The sequence below is a fragment of the Sinocyclocheilus rhinocerous genome, unplaced genomic scaffold (assembly GCF_001515625.1).
Source record: "Sinocyclocheilus rhinocerous isolate Xijiao unplaced genomic scaffold, SAMN03320098_v1.1 scaffold86, whole genome shotgun sequence".
Taxonomy (NCBI): Eukaryota; Metazoa; Chordata; class Actinopteri; order Cypriniformes; family Cyprinidae; genus Sinocyclocheilus; species Sinocyclocheilus rhinocerous.
Window position 1 is genome coordinate 383,646 of NW_015650012.1, and position 15,857 is coordinate 399,502.

The following is a 15,857-nucleotide window of genomic DNA, read 5'->3' on the forward strand; positions in this document are numbered from 1 at the left end:
AGGCTTCATTTTCTTCATGCTAAATATATTTTCCAATCAAATATCATTTCATTTTGTGTGAAATATGATAGGTGCAATTTTTAGTGAAGTGCATCTGCCCATTCTCCTCTGTACCCACCTTATTCTCTGTGTCTTTTCTGACTTTATCAGGTACTTTTTCTGTGTAGTTGGGCTTCTGGGTGCAAGCGAGGGCTTGCTTGAGTTTGGAGGCCAGCTTTTCTCTGCGCTGAGAGAGGAGAGCTCTCTGTTTGTCAGCATTAATACCATTCTGAAGGTTGACAGAGAGAGAAAGAGTCATCAGCAGTCTATATATAGACACATCGTTACTGTAGAAAGGAAAATCTTACTCTGCATTACCTGAACGCTGAGATGTAAGCAGAGGGAGTGATCCACCACCCCTACAGCACTGGCTGTAGGTGGAGGAGGAGAGTCGGTGAAGCCTCCCTCTGGACAGTGTAGATGAAAGGCTGAGATCCGGCCCAGCGTGCAGATAGCCGATCTGAAGCGCTGAAGAGTCTCAGCCTGATCCGGTGCACACACCGCCCACACTAAAACACACAACTATAACATGTCACATGATGAAAGATTTCATCTATGCTACTATAATAACTGCACCAGAAGAAAAGACTGGTTGCCAGGGTCTTCTGTGTGGTTGCCAAGGTGTTCTGTGTAGTTGCTAGGGCTAGGTGGTTTCTTACGGCCAAGTCTCTAAAAATTTTACTCAGAAATTGTTAGTAAATTTCACATTGATTGAAATTTCACATTTAATTACAAAGGAAATGGCAAGTAGCACTTTGAGTTTAAATTTAAGTGTAAAGACTGAAGTAGTATTTGTTAAAAGAAAAAAAAAAACATTACAATACTACACTACAAAGGTAATTAAACTACACCTTAGTAAAGACATTTTTGTTTACAACTTTGAAAAATTTATTTTTACAGTAACGATATGACTCAAGACGGTAGTCCTTTCAACTCGTCCATGGGCTTTATTTTCACATTTTACTGTCTGGCAGGCAAAAGCTTGCCTGATTGCTTAGAAAATAATTGCAAACCCCTCAACAAGCTGCACAGTTTGAAGCATCATTCATGTCTGTTGCACAAAAGTTGTGAATATTCCAAACGCCAAGCATCAGTGTTAAAACTATAAAAACTGCTTTGAAATAAACTAAAATATAAATATTAAATGAAAACTTAAACGAAAATTAGAAATGTTGCCTTTGGCAAAAAAAAAAAAAAGTTAAGTAATAAGTAATAAAGTTTTAAGTTAACATTTTAAGTTAAGTAATACAATTGCTAAAACTAACACTGAAATAAAAATAAATTAGCTAAACAGAAATATAAAAAATATATATAAAAATGACGAAAGCACATAAAATTACTAAAACGTCAACTAAAGTGTAACCTGAAAACAGTGTTATTTTAGTATCATTGAGGTACTATTATTTACAGTTTTTATTAATAGTTCAAATTAGTTTTCATTTTTATATTTTCCATTTTCATTTTAGGTAATGTTTTCATAATTTGGTTGTATGTTGTCATTTTTATTAGCCTTTTTATTCGCATTTTTAATGTCTATATAGTTTTTGTTTATTAATTTAATTTAATGTAATTAAATTAATTTTTATTAGTTAAATTAATTTTATTAATAATTATAATTTTTAATAATTAAATTCGTTTTTATTAATTTAATATTTTCATTTTTGTTATTTTAGTACATCATGTTAAACTAAATTAAAACAAGAAATATTTCCTTTGGAAAACTGAAATAAAGTTTTTTTTTATTTTTTATATTTGTTTTATTTTATTATTTAGTAACAAAAACTTAAACAATTTAAAAAACACAAAAAGTTTGTTTTACATTTTAGTTAACAACCCTGACTGAAAATATATAAATATAGAAGTGAATTCAAAATATTAATAAATACTATAATAGTACATAAATAATATTTAAACATTGCAACACTAAACACTGCAAAGTATGAGCTATTGTAGTAGTGATACTTGCCTTAGCAAACACAGCTAATAACCAAACATTAGCGCTAAGTCAACAAAAACTTGAGGTTCTCTCACAGTCAGGTCTTTCCTTCGTCAGCTGGCACTGGGCCCTCAGTAACCTCGCCACTCTGACCACTTCCTCTACCAAAGAGAAGTCGGCCTCCTCCTTAGGAAAACACCAGTGCTCCTGAAGTGAAGGAGGAGATTGAAAAGAGTTGTTTTGTGACTAAAAGAGAGCTGCATGTTATCAGGTGGCGTCTGTGAGTGCTGGTTTGTTTCTGACCAGCTGAGAGGTCTTTGGGTAGGGCTGCACACACAGGCTGCGGGACGTCCCATCAGAGTCAGTGTAAGGCAGGAGTCTCTGCCACAGCTCCTCTGTGAGGAACGGCATGAAGGGCGAGAGGAGCGCGAGAGAGATGGACACACTGTGATACAACACAGACGCGGCCACCTGCCTTTCTCGAGCTCTCTGTTCCTCACTACAACAGCCTTCGCCTTTCAACACCGGCTTGATGCTTTCCTGAAGAAGAGGAACAGAAGACGACAGTTCATCAGTCAGTGACTGGAAGATCCACCAGTATCATGACAGATCATACTCACCAGGTAGACGTCACACAGACTGTGGAGCCAGAAAGAGTGCAGTGCAGACGTGACCGTGTGGAGCTCGTAGCTCTCGAAACCCCTCTCACACTGCTGAACCGTGCTGTGCAGACGCGAACAGATCCACCTGTCCATGCTGGATAGAGGATAGGTCTAAGAGACAAAGTGAGAAAAACATTCAATAAATTAAATTTTTTTTTTAAATCTTGAAATATCAGTTTCAAAATCATTCTGATGGTGCACAGACTTATAATAACGCAAATGGCTCTGAGAAGGGTTGCCAAGTCCACAGTTTTAACCACTGAACTGGTCTATATTTAAACTGTTCTCGTAGGTTGACATTTTCCATACAGGTTTAAGGTATGATATAGTGCATAAATATGGTGGCCATATGTGCCATTTATATGGGACACGTCCTGGCCATGATTTTTATATTGCCTAAAACGTCCAAAGTAGTTGACTTATAACATGCAGGTATTGTACATAATCGACCAATCGTGGCGCGTCACACGTGAGAAGGTGAGAGCGATCAAAGCGATGCAAATATGCGCACGTGTTTGTCCGTTCGTTCGGCTTGAAGCTGCACACCGATCATTCTATGATACCAAAGTACCGCGAGAGCGATTTGAAAGCATAAGGAGCCGTCTGCTCTGCTCTCTGTAGCTCTCGTGAAATAATGTCATACAACGATCGATCTGCACAGTGCTGACAGCCAAAACCTGGATATTTTAGCCATATTTTAGAATTCCTGGCAAGGGTGCGTCCCGTACAAATGGCCCGCTTTTCTTGCATTGAAACATTTTACCCATTTTATGTTCTTCTAGTGATAAAACTCTGCTTGACAGAGTAAGGAGATTTTTGTGAAGAGGCAGTACTGGTAGGGTGCCTTTCCTACTATACAGTGATTTTTCAAGTTGAAAGTGCATATAACGCATAACAGAGACTGTGAACTATGTCATTTATGTAAGAGTGAGAGGCATATTTTGATATTTGGACAAGTTTTCTTACATAGATCTGGCAACCCAGGTTCTTAAAATCAGTATTAGTTGGCCTTATGAGTAATGAGTTTTTCAATGCTTATATTTAGAGAGCAATGTGACTAATAGCTATTATAGAGTTTTAGTCTAAACATTTGATCACATCTGACTGACAATTTTCTGACTGAATTTAATGTTTTTTAAAGTCTCTTAAGCTCACCAAGTCTGCATTTATTTGATCAAAAATACAGTAAAAACAGTAATACTGTGAAATATTATTAAAATTAAAAAAAATATTCCATTTGAATATACTGTAAAATTTAATTTATCTCTGTGATGCAAAGCTGAATTTTCAGCATCATTACTCAAGTCTTCAGTGTCATATGATCCTTCAGAAATCATTCGATTATGCTGATTTGCTGCTCAAAAAAAAAGATTACTGATTATAATTATCATCAATGTTGTGCTTTCATATTTTTGTAAAAACCATGATACATTTTTTAAAGATTTTTTGATGAATAGAAAGTTCAAAAGAACAGCATTTATTTGAAATATAAATATTTTGTAACACCATAAATGTATTTACTGTCACTTTTGATCAATTTAATGTGTCCTTGCTAAATATTAATTTCTTTTAAAACCCCAAACCTTTGAATGACAGTGTAAATCACAACAAATAAGGCACAAATCAAACAGCTGAAATCAAAGAATTATTTCATAAAATATTTTATATTTTAAAATATATATATTTTCCTTTTCCTTTCCTTTCCTTTCCATTTCTTTTCCTTCCTCAAAATTCCCTCAAAAATATTTGAAGCAGGCTTCCAGTAGATTCTGTAACTGACACAAGCACACTGTCAAACTAAGGGAGCAAACACAGTTATCAACTGATGGGAACAATCTCAGTGAAGAACTGAGACTTCACCCTTCAAACTGATTTTCTGCCATTTGCTCCTACAAGTCATTTGCACTGGCACTCTCCTCCTCTCCGTCCCAAAGGGGACGAGCGAATGTGAAACAGCAGAAGTGCCAATGCAAGACAAAATACAGCACATGATAAAGTGTGTACTTCATTTAAACCCCGATGCAGATCATTAAATCATGTCGGCATCATGCAGATCAGCTCTCGTACTGTATCACCCAGTGAGCAGCATTCGTCTGGGTTGCTTTATTGATTTAATGAAGATATATTGGCTGCCGTACCTCTGCTAATGATGTTGGTAAACTTGCATCATGCAGCGTGGCGAGGGTGAAGCGCACGGTCTGCCACATCTTATTACAGAAATGTCTGCAGCTCAGCACATGAGACACAGACAGGCTGATGTCCTCTCCTGAGACGGGGTTCGAACAAAACGTCAGCAGAGGGAGTGAGGAACTCTGGGTACATCTGATCGTAAGGTTTGATTACAGGACTCTCTAATGAGGGCGACTTACCCTGGGCTTTATAAGAGCAGAGCGCGAACCTCAAAGCATCTGTCCCGCACTCTGGAATCCCTTTGGGGAAATCTTTCTTCTGCAGAGAGGACACAGGAGTTGAGGTGAACTCGCTCATTTGGAAAAGACTGGATCACTGGAATGAAGCGAACTTCGTACTGACCTGTGCTTCCATGGCAACAATGCTTTCCCTCGGATCCAAGTTTCCTTCTCTGACTTTCTCTTGAAGCCTCTACAGAGATTAAACCGGAATGTGACTGACGAGAAGATGAAGTCTTCATGACAAAGTGGCGATTAGAAGATTAGCCGTTTCATATATTAAGACTTCACCATGGATGGCTGTGCTTTCAGAATGAGTGAGTCAGTTCTGCCCTGAGGCCTGGATAAAGACATCTAACTGATAGATGTTCATTGCCAGCTGTACAAAGGCTTGTTATATTCATTAAGAAGTCTGAATTATTTCTTTAATTCATTTAGTGTTCGTAGGAACTAAAAAGGGAATGGAGTAAAAAAAAATTAACAGGTATAGAAAGGACAAAGTTTTCAATCCTCTAATGCTAAGTCTAATGTTAGTCTAATGGTATGAAACTACAGAAGTGTATAAAAAATTAATTTTTCCCCAAATATATTCCAGTGTTATTTTAATATTATTTATATACTTGTGTAGTATTTATTAATATTTTGAATTGGATTTTATTTTTATAATATCAGTTTCTATTTTAATTTTATTTCATTTAGTTTTTGTAATGTTATTGTTATTTTGTAATTATTATTAATTTGTTCATATTTCTATTGAGCATTTAATTTAATTTAATTTTTATTTTTAGTCATTATAGTACTTCACTTTAAACTTATTTTATTTTAGTTAGTTGCCAAGGCAACACTTCTAATTTAATTTTTTTTAAGTTTAAGTCCAAGTTCAAGTTTTTCTTTTAATATTTAGATTTTATTTTCATTTCAGCTTTATTTTAATTAACAAAAAACATTTTTTAAATTGTTTTTGGTCACACAGAATCTGTAGCCAATTATTCATAAAAATTAGCTATAAAAAGATTTTTTTGTTAAAATGGGAGTTTTGAGGTTTTGAGTCCATGTGTAATAGTTTGCGATGTACTGATATTAAATTCTGGCCAATATGTCAAGTCAATGATTCTTTTCATGGCCCATAAACAATAAAGGGCTGATATCAAAACTCTATACTATATTTTTCTAAATTAAAAAACAACAACAACAACTAAACACTAAAATAATTTGTTTAAATGCTACAAGTGAAATTAAGAATCACAACTTTATATACAATATGAAATCTATATTCTGAGATTTGCATGCATATTAAATAATTTAAAGATTACATTTAACAGTATTATTAAATAAGTATTTTTCAAGATTAACTTTAAGTGAGTGTTAGATGACAGCAAAGGTAATATAAATGTAAAAAATAGAGTCTGCACAATTAAATATCCAATATCAACAATTACTGATAAATTAAAACTATCTCTATTATTGGTCCATATGTTTTGGGCTTCCCCACTATTAGCTTTGAAACATGGACCAAATATATTGATGACTCATCGCATACACAGATTTCTGTCCAATCAAATGCTCTCTAGAATGAGAAAGCGCCTCCCACTAATACTACCTGCAATTGACTAGCAATATCAAGTAGTGAAAATATAAATGTAAAAAATAGAGTCTGCACAATTAAATATCCAATATCAACAATTACTGATAAATTAAAACTCTCTCTATTATTGGTCCATATGTTTTGGGCTTCCCCACTATTAGCACTATTAGCTTTGAAACATGGACCAAATATATTGATGACTCATCGCATACACAGATTTCTGTCCAATCAAATGCTCTCTAGAATGAGAAAGCCCCTCCCACTAATACTACCTGCAATTGACTAGCAATATCAAGTAGTGAATTATGGTCAATGCTGTGGCGTAAACTAAAGGCTGCTGGCTATTAAAAATGAAGACAAGCTCTTTGATTGGCCCCACCCCGACGTCTAGTCTAAATAGTAAAAATACGTCAAAACAACATCAGTGTCATGGTATCTTCATGTTTTGTACTCGGTTGGAACAGGTCTGAATGCTGAGAGTTCGTATGTGTCTGTACCTCCAAAGAAACCCCTGAGATGACATCAAGAGGGTCAATGACATTTCCTAAAGATTTACTCATCTTCCGCCCATATTTATCTCTCACCAGAGAGTGAAAGAGCACCTGTTTGACAGTGACGGAGCAGAGAGAGAAAGAGCAATAAGAGTCAGAGCTGCACCAAACAGAGACAATTTGATGGCAAAACAGACGGTAACATTTCTCAGTGACATTTTGGATACTTTTGTTATATGACGCACATCGCAATAAAAATGTTCAGTTCCTGCCAACCTTACGGTATGGCATTTAGAGTTATGAGCTCAGCAATAAGCCATCGACCCAACCTGTTTAAAGGGCAGCTGGCCGGTCAACTCTCTGCCCAGCATCACCATCCTGGCCACCCAGAAGAAGATGAGGTCACTTCCTGTTTCCAGAATGGAATTGGGGTAGAACTGTTTCAAGTCTTCTGTCTGAGGATAGAGAGTCAGATCTTCAGCATGTTGATACACAGACTTTCTTTATTGATTTTTTGTCTGGTCACTTTCGTGAGTTTATGAAGTTGAAAGAAAAATGGACTTTAAAAATGAAGAACCTGCTGAGGCCAGCCGAGCATTGCGAACGGGAAGAGACCAGAAGAGAACCAAGTATCAAGCACATCTGGGTCTGAAACAAACATTTTAAAAAGACAGAATTCAGTGCTACAGTAATGCAGTGAACAGCCTGCATTATTGAACTACATCACTTGCTAAAAATAGTTTTTCTTCTGATTATTATTAATAATAAATAGTCACCAGGGGCTAAGTCAAGTCAAAATGACCAAAAAAAGTGCCATAGAAGTATCATAAGAGCAGCCTAAATTTTTATATTTCAAGTCTTCTTCATTATTAAACAGAGAATTCTTAAATTTAAGACTTTGGTACGTAGTAGGTTGTAATAAATATTTGGATTGTTGCACTATTTTATTGTATGTTGATCTATGTGATATGTGTTTACGGGAGTCTAATGCTGATTACTGGCTGTGTCATTTGAAGTCCAAGACAAATTTCCCTAAAATGCGACAATATAGTAAATTCTATTCTATCCATTCTGAAAACATATAACAGCTTTGTGTGAAGAACCAACCAACGTTTAAGTTATTAACTGAACACTCAAATCTCATTCATGTGGTTTGAATAAGGGCATATTTATTTGTAGAGGCACGATTAGCTGCACACAAAGCTGTCAAAGGTCTATATAAAGCACGAGTCATATGGACAACTTTGATGGTACTTTAATGGTAATTTTGGTGATATGGTGACTTTGCAGCTTGACAGTGACTGCTGGTCAACATTCACCTTCATTTTATGTAAAAGATCATGTGCATTCTGCTAAATCTTTTCTGTGCTCTATGGAAGATAAAAAAAAATCATACAGGTTTCAATAAGAACCCATAATAACATAACACATTATGATTCCTGTACTACACATCATAGATAATTAATTTCTTTCTTTGAAAGAAATACATTGTAATATACACTACTGTTCAAAAGTTTGTGGTCAGTACAATTTTTTTTGTGGAATGAAATTAATTTTAATCAGCAAGGATGCATTAAATTCAAAGATTAAAGTAAAGATTTTTATAATGTTTCAAGACTGTACAGTATCACAGTTTTCACAAAGATATTAATCAACACAACTGTTTTCCATATTGAGCAGCAAATCGGCATATTAAACTGATTTTTGAAGGATCATGTGACACTGAAGACTGGAGTAATGATGCTGAAAATTCAGCTTTGATCACAGGAATTAAAGGGATAGTTCTCTCAAAAATGAAAATTACCCCATGATTTACTCACCCTCAAGCATCCTAGGTGTATATGACTTTCTTCTTTCAGATGAATACAATCAGAGTTATATTAAAAAATGTCCTGGCTCTTCCAAGCTTTATAATGGCAGTGAATGGGTGTTGAGATTTTAAAGCAAAATAAAGTGCATCCATCTATCATAAAAAGTACTCCTCACAACTCCAGGAGGTTAATAAAGGCCTTCTGAAGCGAAGCGATGCGTTTGTATAAGAAATATATCCATATTTAAAATGTTATATCATGGGGTAATTTTCATTTTTGAGAACTATCCAATTAATTACATTTTAAGACACATTAAAACAGAAAACTGATATTTCACAGTATTACAGTTTTATATTTGTTTTGTATTTTTAATCAAATAAATGCAGCTTTGGTGAACATAATAGTGTTTATGTTTTCAAAAACATAAAAAAAATCTTACCAACCCTAAACATTTGAACGGTAGTGTAGATTAGGAGTATGAATCATTGAAACAGAAGTGTGCCTGATGTGAACTCTCACCCTGTGTGAGTGTGATGGCATCAGGATTCACTCCAAACTTCACAGCGGCACGTTGTCGAGCCTCTGCAGCACTTCTGCCCCAAACCCACTGCTCCTGCTTCAGACACAGCCAAGAACCATCAACGCTTCAGTCAAAACCTCACCTAATATGATCAGGCTCAATTCATAAACACATTGCTCTGCAGCAGGTACGTTAGGGTCATCTCTGGCCTACAGATGTAGATTTTATGATAGTGCCCCACCTCTTCTGTGTCCTTTGAGTTTTCCAGCGTCACTCGATAGGCTGGTATCTGATGACCCCACCAAAGCTGCCTGGAAATGCACCAATCGCTGCAAGGTGGAGATATACATGACATAAAATAAGTGTGTAATTGGTCAAACAAACAGACAGACATGGACATGACCCTAAATCACAAAACAGACCATTTTAAAAATATAGCTTCGCATAAATAAAAAGATCCATGCAGGGTAAATAATAAGACTAACCTGCTGTTAGACAGCCAGCTCTTCCACATTTTTGTATAAAAGTGAGGAATTATCTGTAGATCTCCTTCTTCCACTGCCTAAAAAGAGCATTTACATGAATGTCAACTAACAAAATCATTAAACAGAATAATGAAATTAACAGTTAATCAACCGTTTAACCGTTTATCATTGACCAGTAACAGGAATATGTTTTCCAGTAAAGCACTTGATGAGCCCCACATTTGCTGTTGCTCGAGGTATCTTGACAGATACAGTTAATAACACAAACACACACACACACACGTCAACAAAACCAGCTTTATGTCAATTTAACCATTTACTGTTAATGTGCATGTATGTTTGATATGCTCTACCATTCAAATGTTTGGGGATGGTAAGATTTTTATTAATGTTTATTAAAGAAGTCTCTTATATTCACCAAGGCTGCATTTATTTGATCAAATAGTAAAATCAGTAATATTGTGAAATATTTTTACAATTTTTGATTTATTATCAATGTTGAAAACATTGTGAGTGATATAACAATAATTAATATATAAATATGATTTAATTGTGTGCCTAATTATAACTATGAGAAAGACAGAGTTACTGTGTGGTTTAACACATCAGCACAATTTCTATCTGATGCAACCACACATTTAAAACACGCTCACTCACTTGAACTGCTTTTCTGCTCATTTCCTGACAGCGCACAAACCACTGTTTCTTCAGCAAGGGTTCAATGACATCTCCAGAACGACTATGTCGGAGGAATAAAATCAAGGTCAAAGACTACTGGTATTTTTTAGTCGAAAGAACATGACAAAAATGTTTGAAAGGAATGGTCTACCCCAGTACACAAAAACGTAGCGTGATATAGCCAGATAATTCAGCAGCCTGTAAGTCTTTTCAAAATAAGAGGATGAGGAAAGGTTTACTGCTTATGGAGCAGTTTATATCGGTTTACCTGCAGATTGGTAATGACATGGGATGCTTCTTCTTTCCTCTGAACAGCTTCCTCTCCATCAGCGCAGTAATTACTCGTTCCCTGGCATCAAACCGCTTAACACCCTATAGAGACAGAAACGCTACATGCTGAATATCCATAGAAACATTCTTTTAAATATAGAGCCTCTATATAGATTCCTTATATACTGTAGAGATCTTAAGACTAGAGCTGTCATGATCATTCAGTTGTTGTTGGCAATTAATTCTAATCCATATTACTGCAATTAATGATTTAACTGTCATTTAATTTACAGTGACTTGAATAATAGAAGGATCACTTTCCATTCACACTGGTCCTTTTTGGAACTAAATTCACTCAAGTATTATATAATGGACAATTAATATAATATAATATAATATAATATAATATAATACCAGTGACCCTACAAAGGACTGAGAAGTGATAAGGAGTGATAATATTTGGATATATTATATTATATTACTAGTGACCCTACAAAGGACTGAGAAGTGATAAAGGAGTGATAATATTTGGATATTATATTATATTAATACAACCTAATACATGCTAATTTCTTTACTTGCATGCAGCATTTTAACCCACAGAGATCTAGGCATTAAAATTAATAATGCATCTCCTTTTTCCCAATTCTGAAGTGGTTTTTAACCAGGCCACTGGTTAGCATTTTCAATAATGGTCTGAAAGCACATTTAGACTTTTGGGCTGAATTTCGGTAACATGCTGAGTTTGTAGGGTTGCTTTAGACCTGGATACCATATTATATATGCTTTAACGTTCTAGACCAGACTTCCCACCATTTTAAGAGGCTGAATGTGGATAAGTTGATCTCGGAGCCCTTTCATGCTCTCTGTAGTTTCATGATCTTGAGATATTCCTACAGCTCGCTGACCTTCTGTAATACATACTGCTAATGCATATGTAGAGGCCTACGGTACAGATGCTTTGACCTTTATAAATGTCTTTCCATTGAGACAGACCTTCAGTATGTTCATCTCAGGGCCCTCTGAAAGTTTCACAATCCCGAGATATTCCTACATCTCACTGACCCCTGTAATATACACATTTAGATGCCTGCAGTTTCTTTGACATTTATAAAAAAGTCTTTCCAACATGCTAGAAGACTGAGAAATGTTTCTCAGAGCTTCCTGACACTCAAACTGAATGAGTTTCTTTGTGTGAATAATACAGATCGATGTTCACACCAAGGACAAATAACTATAACTATAGCTACAATTCTGAACATTTTTAATTTTTAATCATCATTTTAATTCTATCCTATGAGAATATGGAAATACACACCACAGCTATAATGATAACGAAACAGAGGAAAGATATCGTTGGAATCACTTTCAGAAAAACTTTTCAAGCTGATGAACGATAAAAACATTGACAGCCAATCGGAATCCACCTGACTTTAAAAAGCTTGAGCATTTAAAGCGACAGAAAACAAAACTTCAGCGTGCGCTTATAATAATCAAAACTTTATCGTCCACTGGTGTGGACACTAATATAGTTATTGTTCTTAAACAGGCCTTAAGTATTAAGGACTGTATTTTTGCTACCATTCGAAAAAAGTCTCAAGTCTCATTTTCATTTTCAATCATTAAAGAAGTTGGGAATTAAGAAACAACATATCATATAAGTCAAATACTTATGCCAAATAATTACTGAATTTATACCAGAAGTCTTTGCCTATATGTAGAATATAGATATTATTATTTTCTTTTAACAATAGATCAGTTTATCTAATGGGTTTTTACAGCTTTTGGCAGTCGGATTAAACCTTGATAAAATGAACCTAAATCCTAAAGTGCACAATAATTGCTGCCATCCCAAATAATCACATGATCAATAATGTAATAATGGTTATGTAATAATTGCAATAAACCCATTGAGGACACAACTTTAAAAAAAGTAAATTGTAAAATGATCTCTGTACCTCTAGCCACTGGCCGCAGTCTGAGGTCATGATCCCATCTCCTCCAATCACAGTGAGGCTTGGGAGTGAATGTCTCTGAGAGAGCAGGAAGTCAGTGTGGTCATGAGCTGGTGTCACTTTAACAGCACCTATGAAGGCAAAGTTGAAAGTCAGGAGCTGAGATTTAAAGGTGCAGTCACAAATTTCACAGGCAAAAAATTTTCACTGCCTATTGTCAATAATGTGGCAATGTATGAAGCACAGCTCACACAGAAGTCACTTTAACCTTCACTCTGGCACTTTAAAGCTTTCTGCAAATTTATATGACCAACTTTAAATCAGTGAGAAATCTCTTGAAATCTATTTCGCCCTTACACAAAATTCCTGATCATGAATTCCAATTGAAATGACTGGATTTTGCCTGTGAAAATTTGCTGAACATTAATAAATGTGATGCATGATAAGGCATGTGGATAAGGCAATGTGAACGTAAGGTCAAACTTTGTCCAATTTATACATCAATATTATATTAACTCAGTGGTCATTAAACCATGCTTGTTAAGTGACAAAGAAAAGTATATTTTATATATTAAATAATTTATATTCTATATATATATATATATATATATATATATACACATACATACATACATACATAGGTCTCTTTACACACCGCAGCAGGACATAAAAAGCACACTAGTGTAATCATTACATTATCATCTTCTTTGTACTGTGCATGTCACAGTGATTCATTGAGCTTGCTCACTGCTGTGAATGTGGGTTAGAGATGTGCAGAGGCTTGTAAACACCTCCCTGATGCTGAATCTACGCCACCGCTGGTCAATCTTCAGCACCAGAGCAAAAGAAATCATACTGTACCTGAGTTTACCTTCTGTATTGAATGTAAAGCAATGAAAAGACTGTATAGTACTGTGTCCAACCAGTGCAGCCTGATTCTGAAGCAAATTATTCTTATGAACGGTTCTTTTTAGTGAATCAAACACATTCAGTCCAAACAGTGCGGCCTGATTCACAAACAAATCTTATGAATAATTATTTTTAAGTGAATCAAAAATATACAGCGCAACCAGTGTCGTCTGATTCACACGTTTGACTCTCATGAACAGTTCTTTTTAGTGAATCAAAAGCATACAGTACAACCAGTGTAGCTTAAGTCAATAACAAATGACTCCTATTCTATGAATAGTTATTTTTAAGAAATCAAACACACTGCGCAACCAGTGTAACCTAATTCACACACATTTGACTCTTGTGAATGGTTCGTTTTAGTGAATCAAAAACATACAGTGCAACCAGTTGAGCATGATTCACAAACAAATTACTCTAAAAAACAGTTCTGTTTCGCTGGGGTATATTTGTAGCAATAGCCAAAAATATATTGTATGGGTCAAAATTATAGATTTTTCTTTTATGCCAAAAATCATTAGGATATTAAGTAAAGATCATGTTCCATGAAGATATTTTGTAAATTTCCTACCGTGAATATATCAAAACTTAATTTTTGATTAGTAATATGCATTGCTAAGAACTTCATTTGGACAACTTTAAAGGCGATTTTCTCAAAATTTTGATTTTTTTTTGCACCCTCAGATTCCAGATTTTCAAATAGTTGTATCTCGGCTAAATATTGTCCTATCCTAACAAACCATACATCAATGCAAAGCTTATTTATTCAGCTTTCAGATGATGCATAAATCTCAATTTCCAAAAATATGCATTGCTAAGAACTTTAGCAATACATATTTTTGGCAATAGGTTTTGTGGTCCATGGTCACATATATATTTATACAACAGTTCTTTCTGGTCCTCAAATCTGATTGGCTGAGAGGAGTGCGATAGTTGAGTGATAACGGAACTCCAACCCTTTCACCGTTTGTATAATCACTCCGCTTTTGGTATTTCTCACAGCGATTGTCATGGCGGACGCCCAAATCCACTATAATTTTAAATTTAAAAAAAGTAAATTGTAAAATGATCTCTGTACCTCTAGCCACTGGCCGCAGTCTGAGGTCATGATCCCATCTCCTCCAATCACAGTGAGGCTTGGGAGTGAATGTCTCTGAGAGAGCAGGAAGTCAGTGTGGTCATGAGCTGGTGTCACTTTAACAGCACCTATGAAGGCAAAGTTGAAAGACAGGAGCTGAGACTAAAGGTGCAGTCACAAATTTCACAGGCAAAAAATTTTCACTGCCTATTGTCAATAATGTGGCAATGTATGAAGCACAGCTCACACAGAAGTCACTTTAACCTTCACTCTGGCACTTTAAAGCTTTCTGCAAATTTATATGACCAACTTTAAATCAGTGAGAAATCTCTTGAAATCTATTTCGCCCTTACACAAAATTCCTGATCATGAATTCCAATTGAAATGACTGGATTTTGCCTGTGAAAATTTGCTGAACATTAATAAATGTGATGCATGATAAGGCATGTGGATAAGGCAATGTGAACGTAAGGTCAAACTTTGTCCAATTTATACATCAATATTATATTAACTCAGTGGTCATTAAACCATGCTTGTTAAGTGACAAAGAAAAGTATATTTTATATATTAAATAATTTATATTCTATATATATATATATATATATATATATATACACATACATACATACATACATACAAAAATATGCATTGCTAAGAACTTTAGCAATACATATTTTTGGCAATAGGTTTTGTGGTCCATGGTCACATATATATTTATACAACAGTTCTTTCTGGTCCTCAAATCTGATTGGCTGAGAGGAGTGCGATAGTTGAGTGATAACGGAACTCCAACCCTTTCACCGTTTGTATAATCACTCCGCTTTTGGTATTTCTCACAGCGATTGTCATGGCGGACGCCCAAATCCACTATAATTTTAAAAACAATACTGTTTTTGTGTCACGGAATGTAGTTTTAAGAGTTTTTTTTAGGTGATAATGTACTTATTTAGACTTTAAATATGCTGTTTGTTAATACCCTTACGAAAATTAACCATGGTTTTATTGTAGTAAAAGTGTAGTAACCATGTTT

General features: G+C 35.1%; 1 protein-coding gene across 1 annotated transcript in view; it reads right to left on the reverse strand.

Annotated features, from left to right (window-relative positions):
* Positions 1-43: 43 nt before the first annotated feature.
* LOC107711333 (valine--tRNA ligase, mitochondrial) overlaps positions 44-15,857 on the reverse strand; it is a 22,828-nt gene continuing 7,014 nt past the window's right edge. The window contains exons 13-29 of the mRNA XM_016516309.1: positions 14,828-14,955; positions 10,884-10,987; positions 10,595-10,676; positions 9,938-10,014; positions 9,694-9,781; positions 9,452-9,545; positions 7,699-7,769; positions 7,451-7,576; positions 7,128-7,232; positions 5,170-5,238; positions 5,007-5,085; positions 4,776-4,903; positions 2,596-2,748; positions 2,279-2,515; positions 2,071-2,182; positions 358-548; positions 44-268 (exon numbers count right to left, since the gene is read on the reverse strand). Of these exons, the coding sequence (XP_016371795.1) occupies positions 44-268; positions 358-548; positions 2,071-2,182; positions 2,279-2,515; positions 2,596-2,748; positions 4,776-4,903; positions 5,007-5,085; positions 5,170-5,238; positions 7,128-7,232; positions 7,451-7,576; positions 7,699-7,769; positions 9,452-9,545; positions 9,694-9,781; positions 9,938-10,014; positions 10,595-10,676; positions 10,884-10,987; positions 14,828-14,955 (2,069 nt within the window). The remainder of the gene's footprint in view (positions 269-357; positions 549-2,070; positions 2,183-2,278; positions 2,516-2,595; positions 2,749-4,775; positions 4,904-5,006; positions 5,086-5,169; positions 5,239-7,127; positions 7,233-7,450; positions 7,577-7,698; positions 7,770-9,451; positions 9,546-9,693; positions 9,782-9,937; positions 10,015-10,594; positions 10,677-10,883; positions 10,988-14,827; positions 14,956-15,857) is intronic.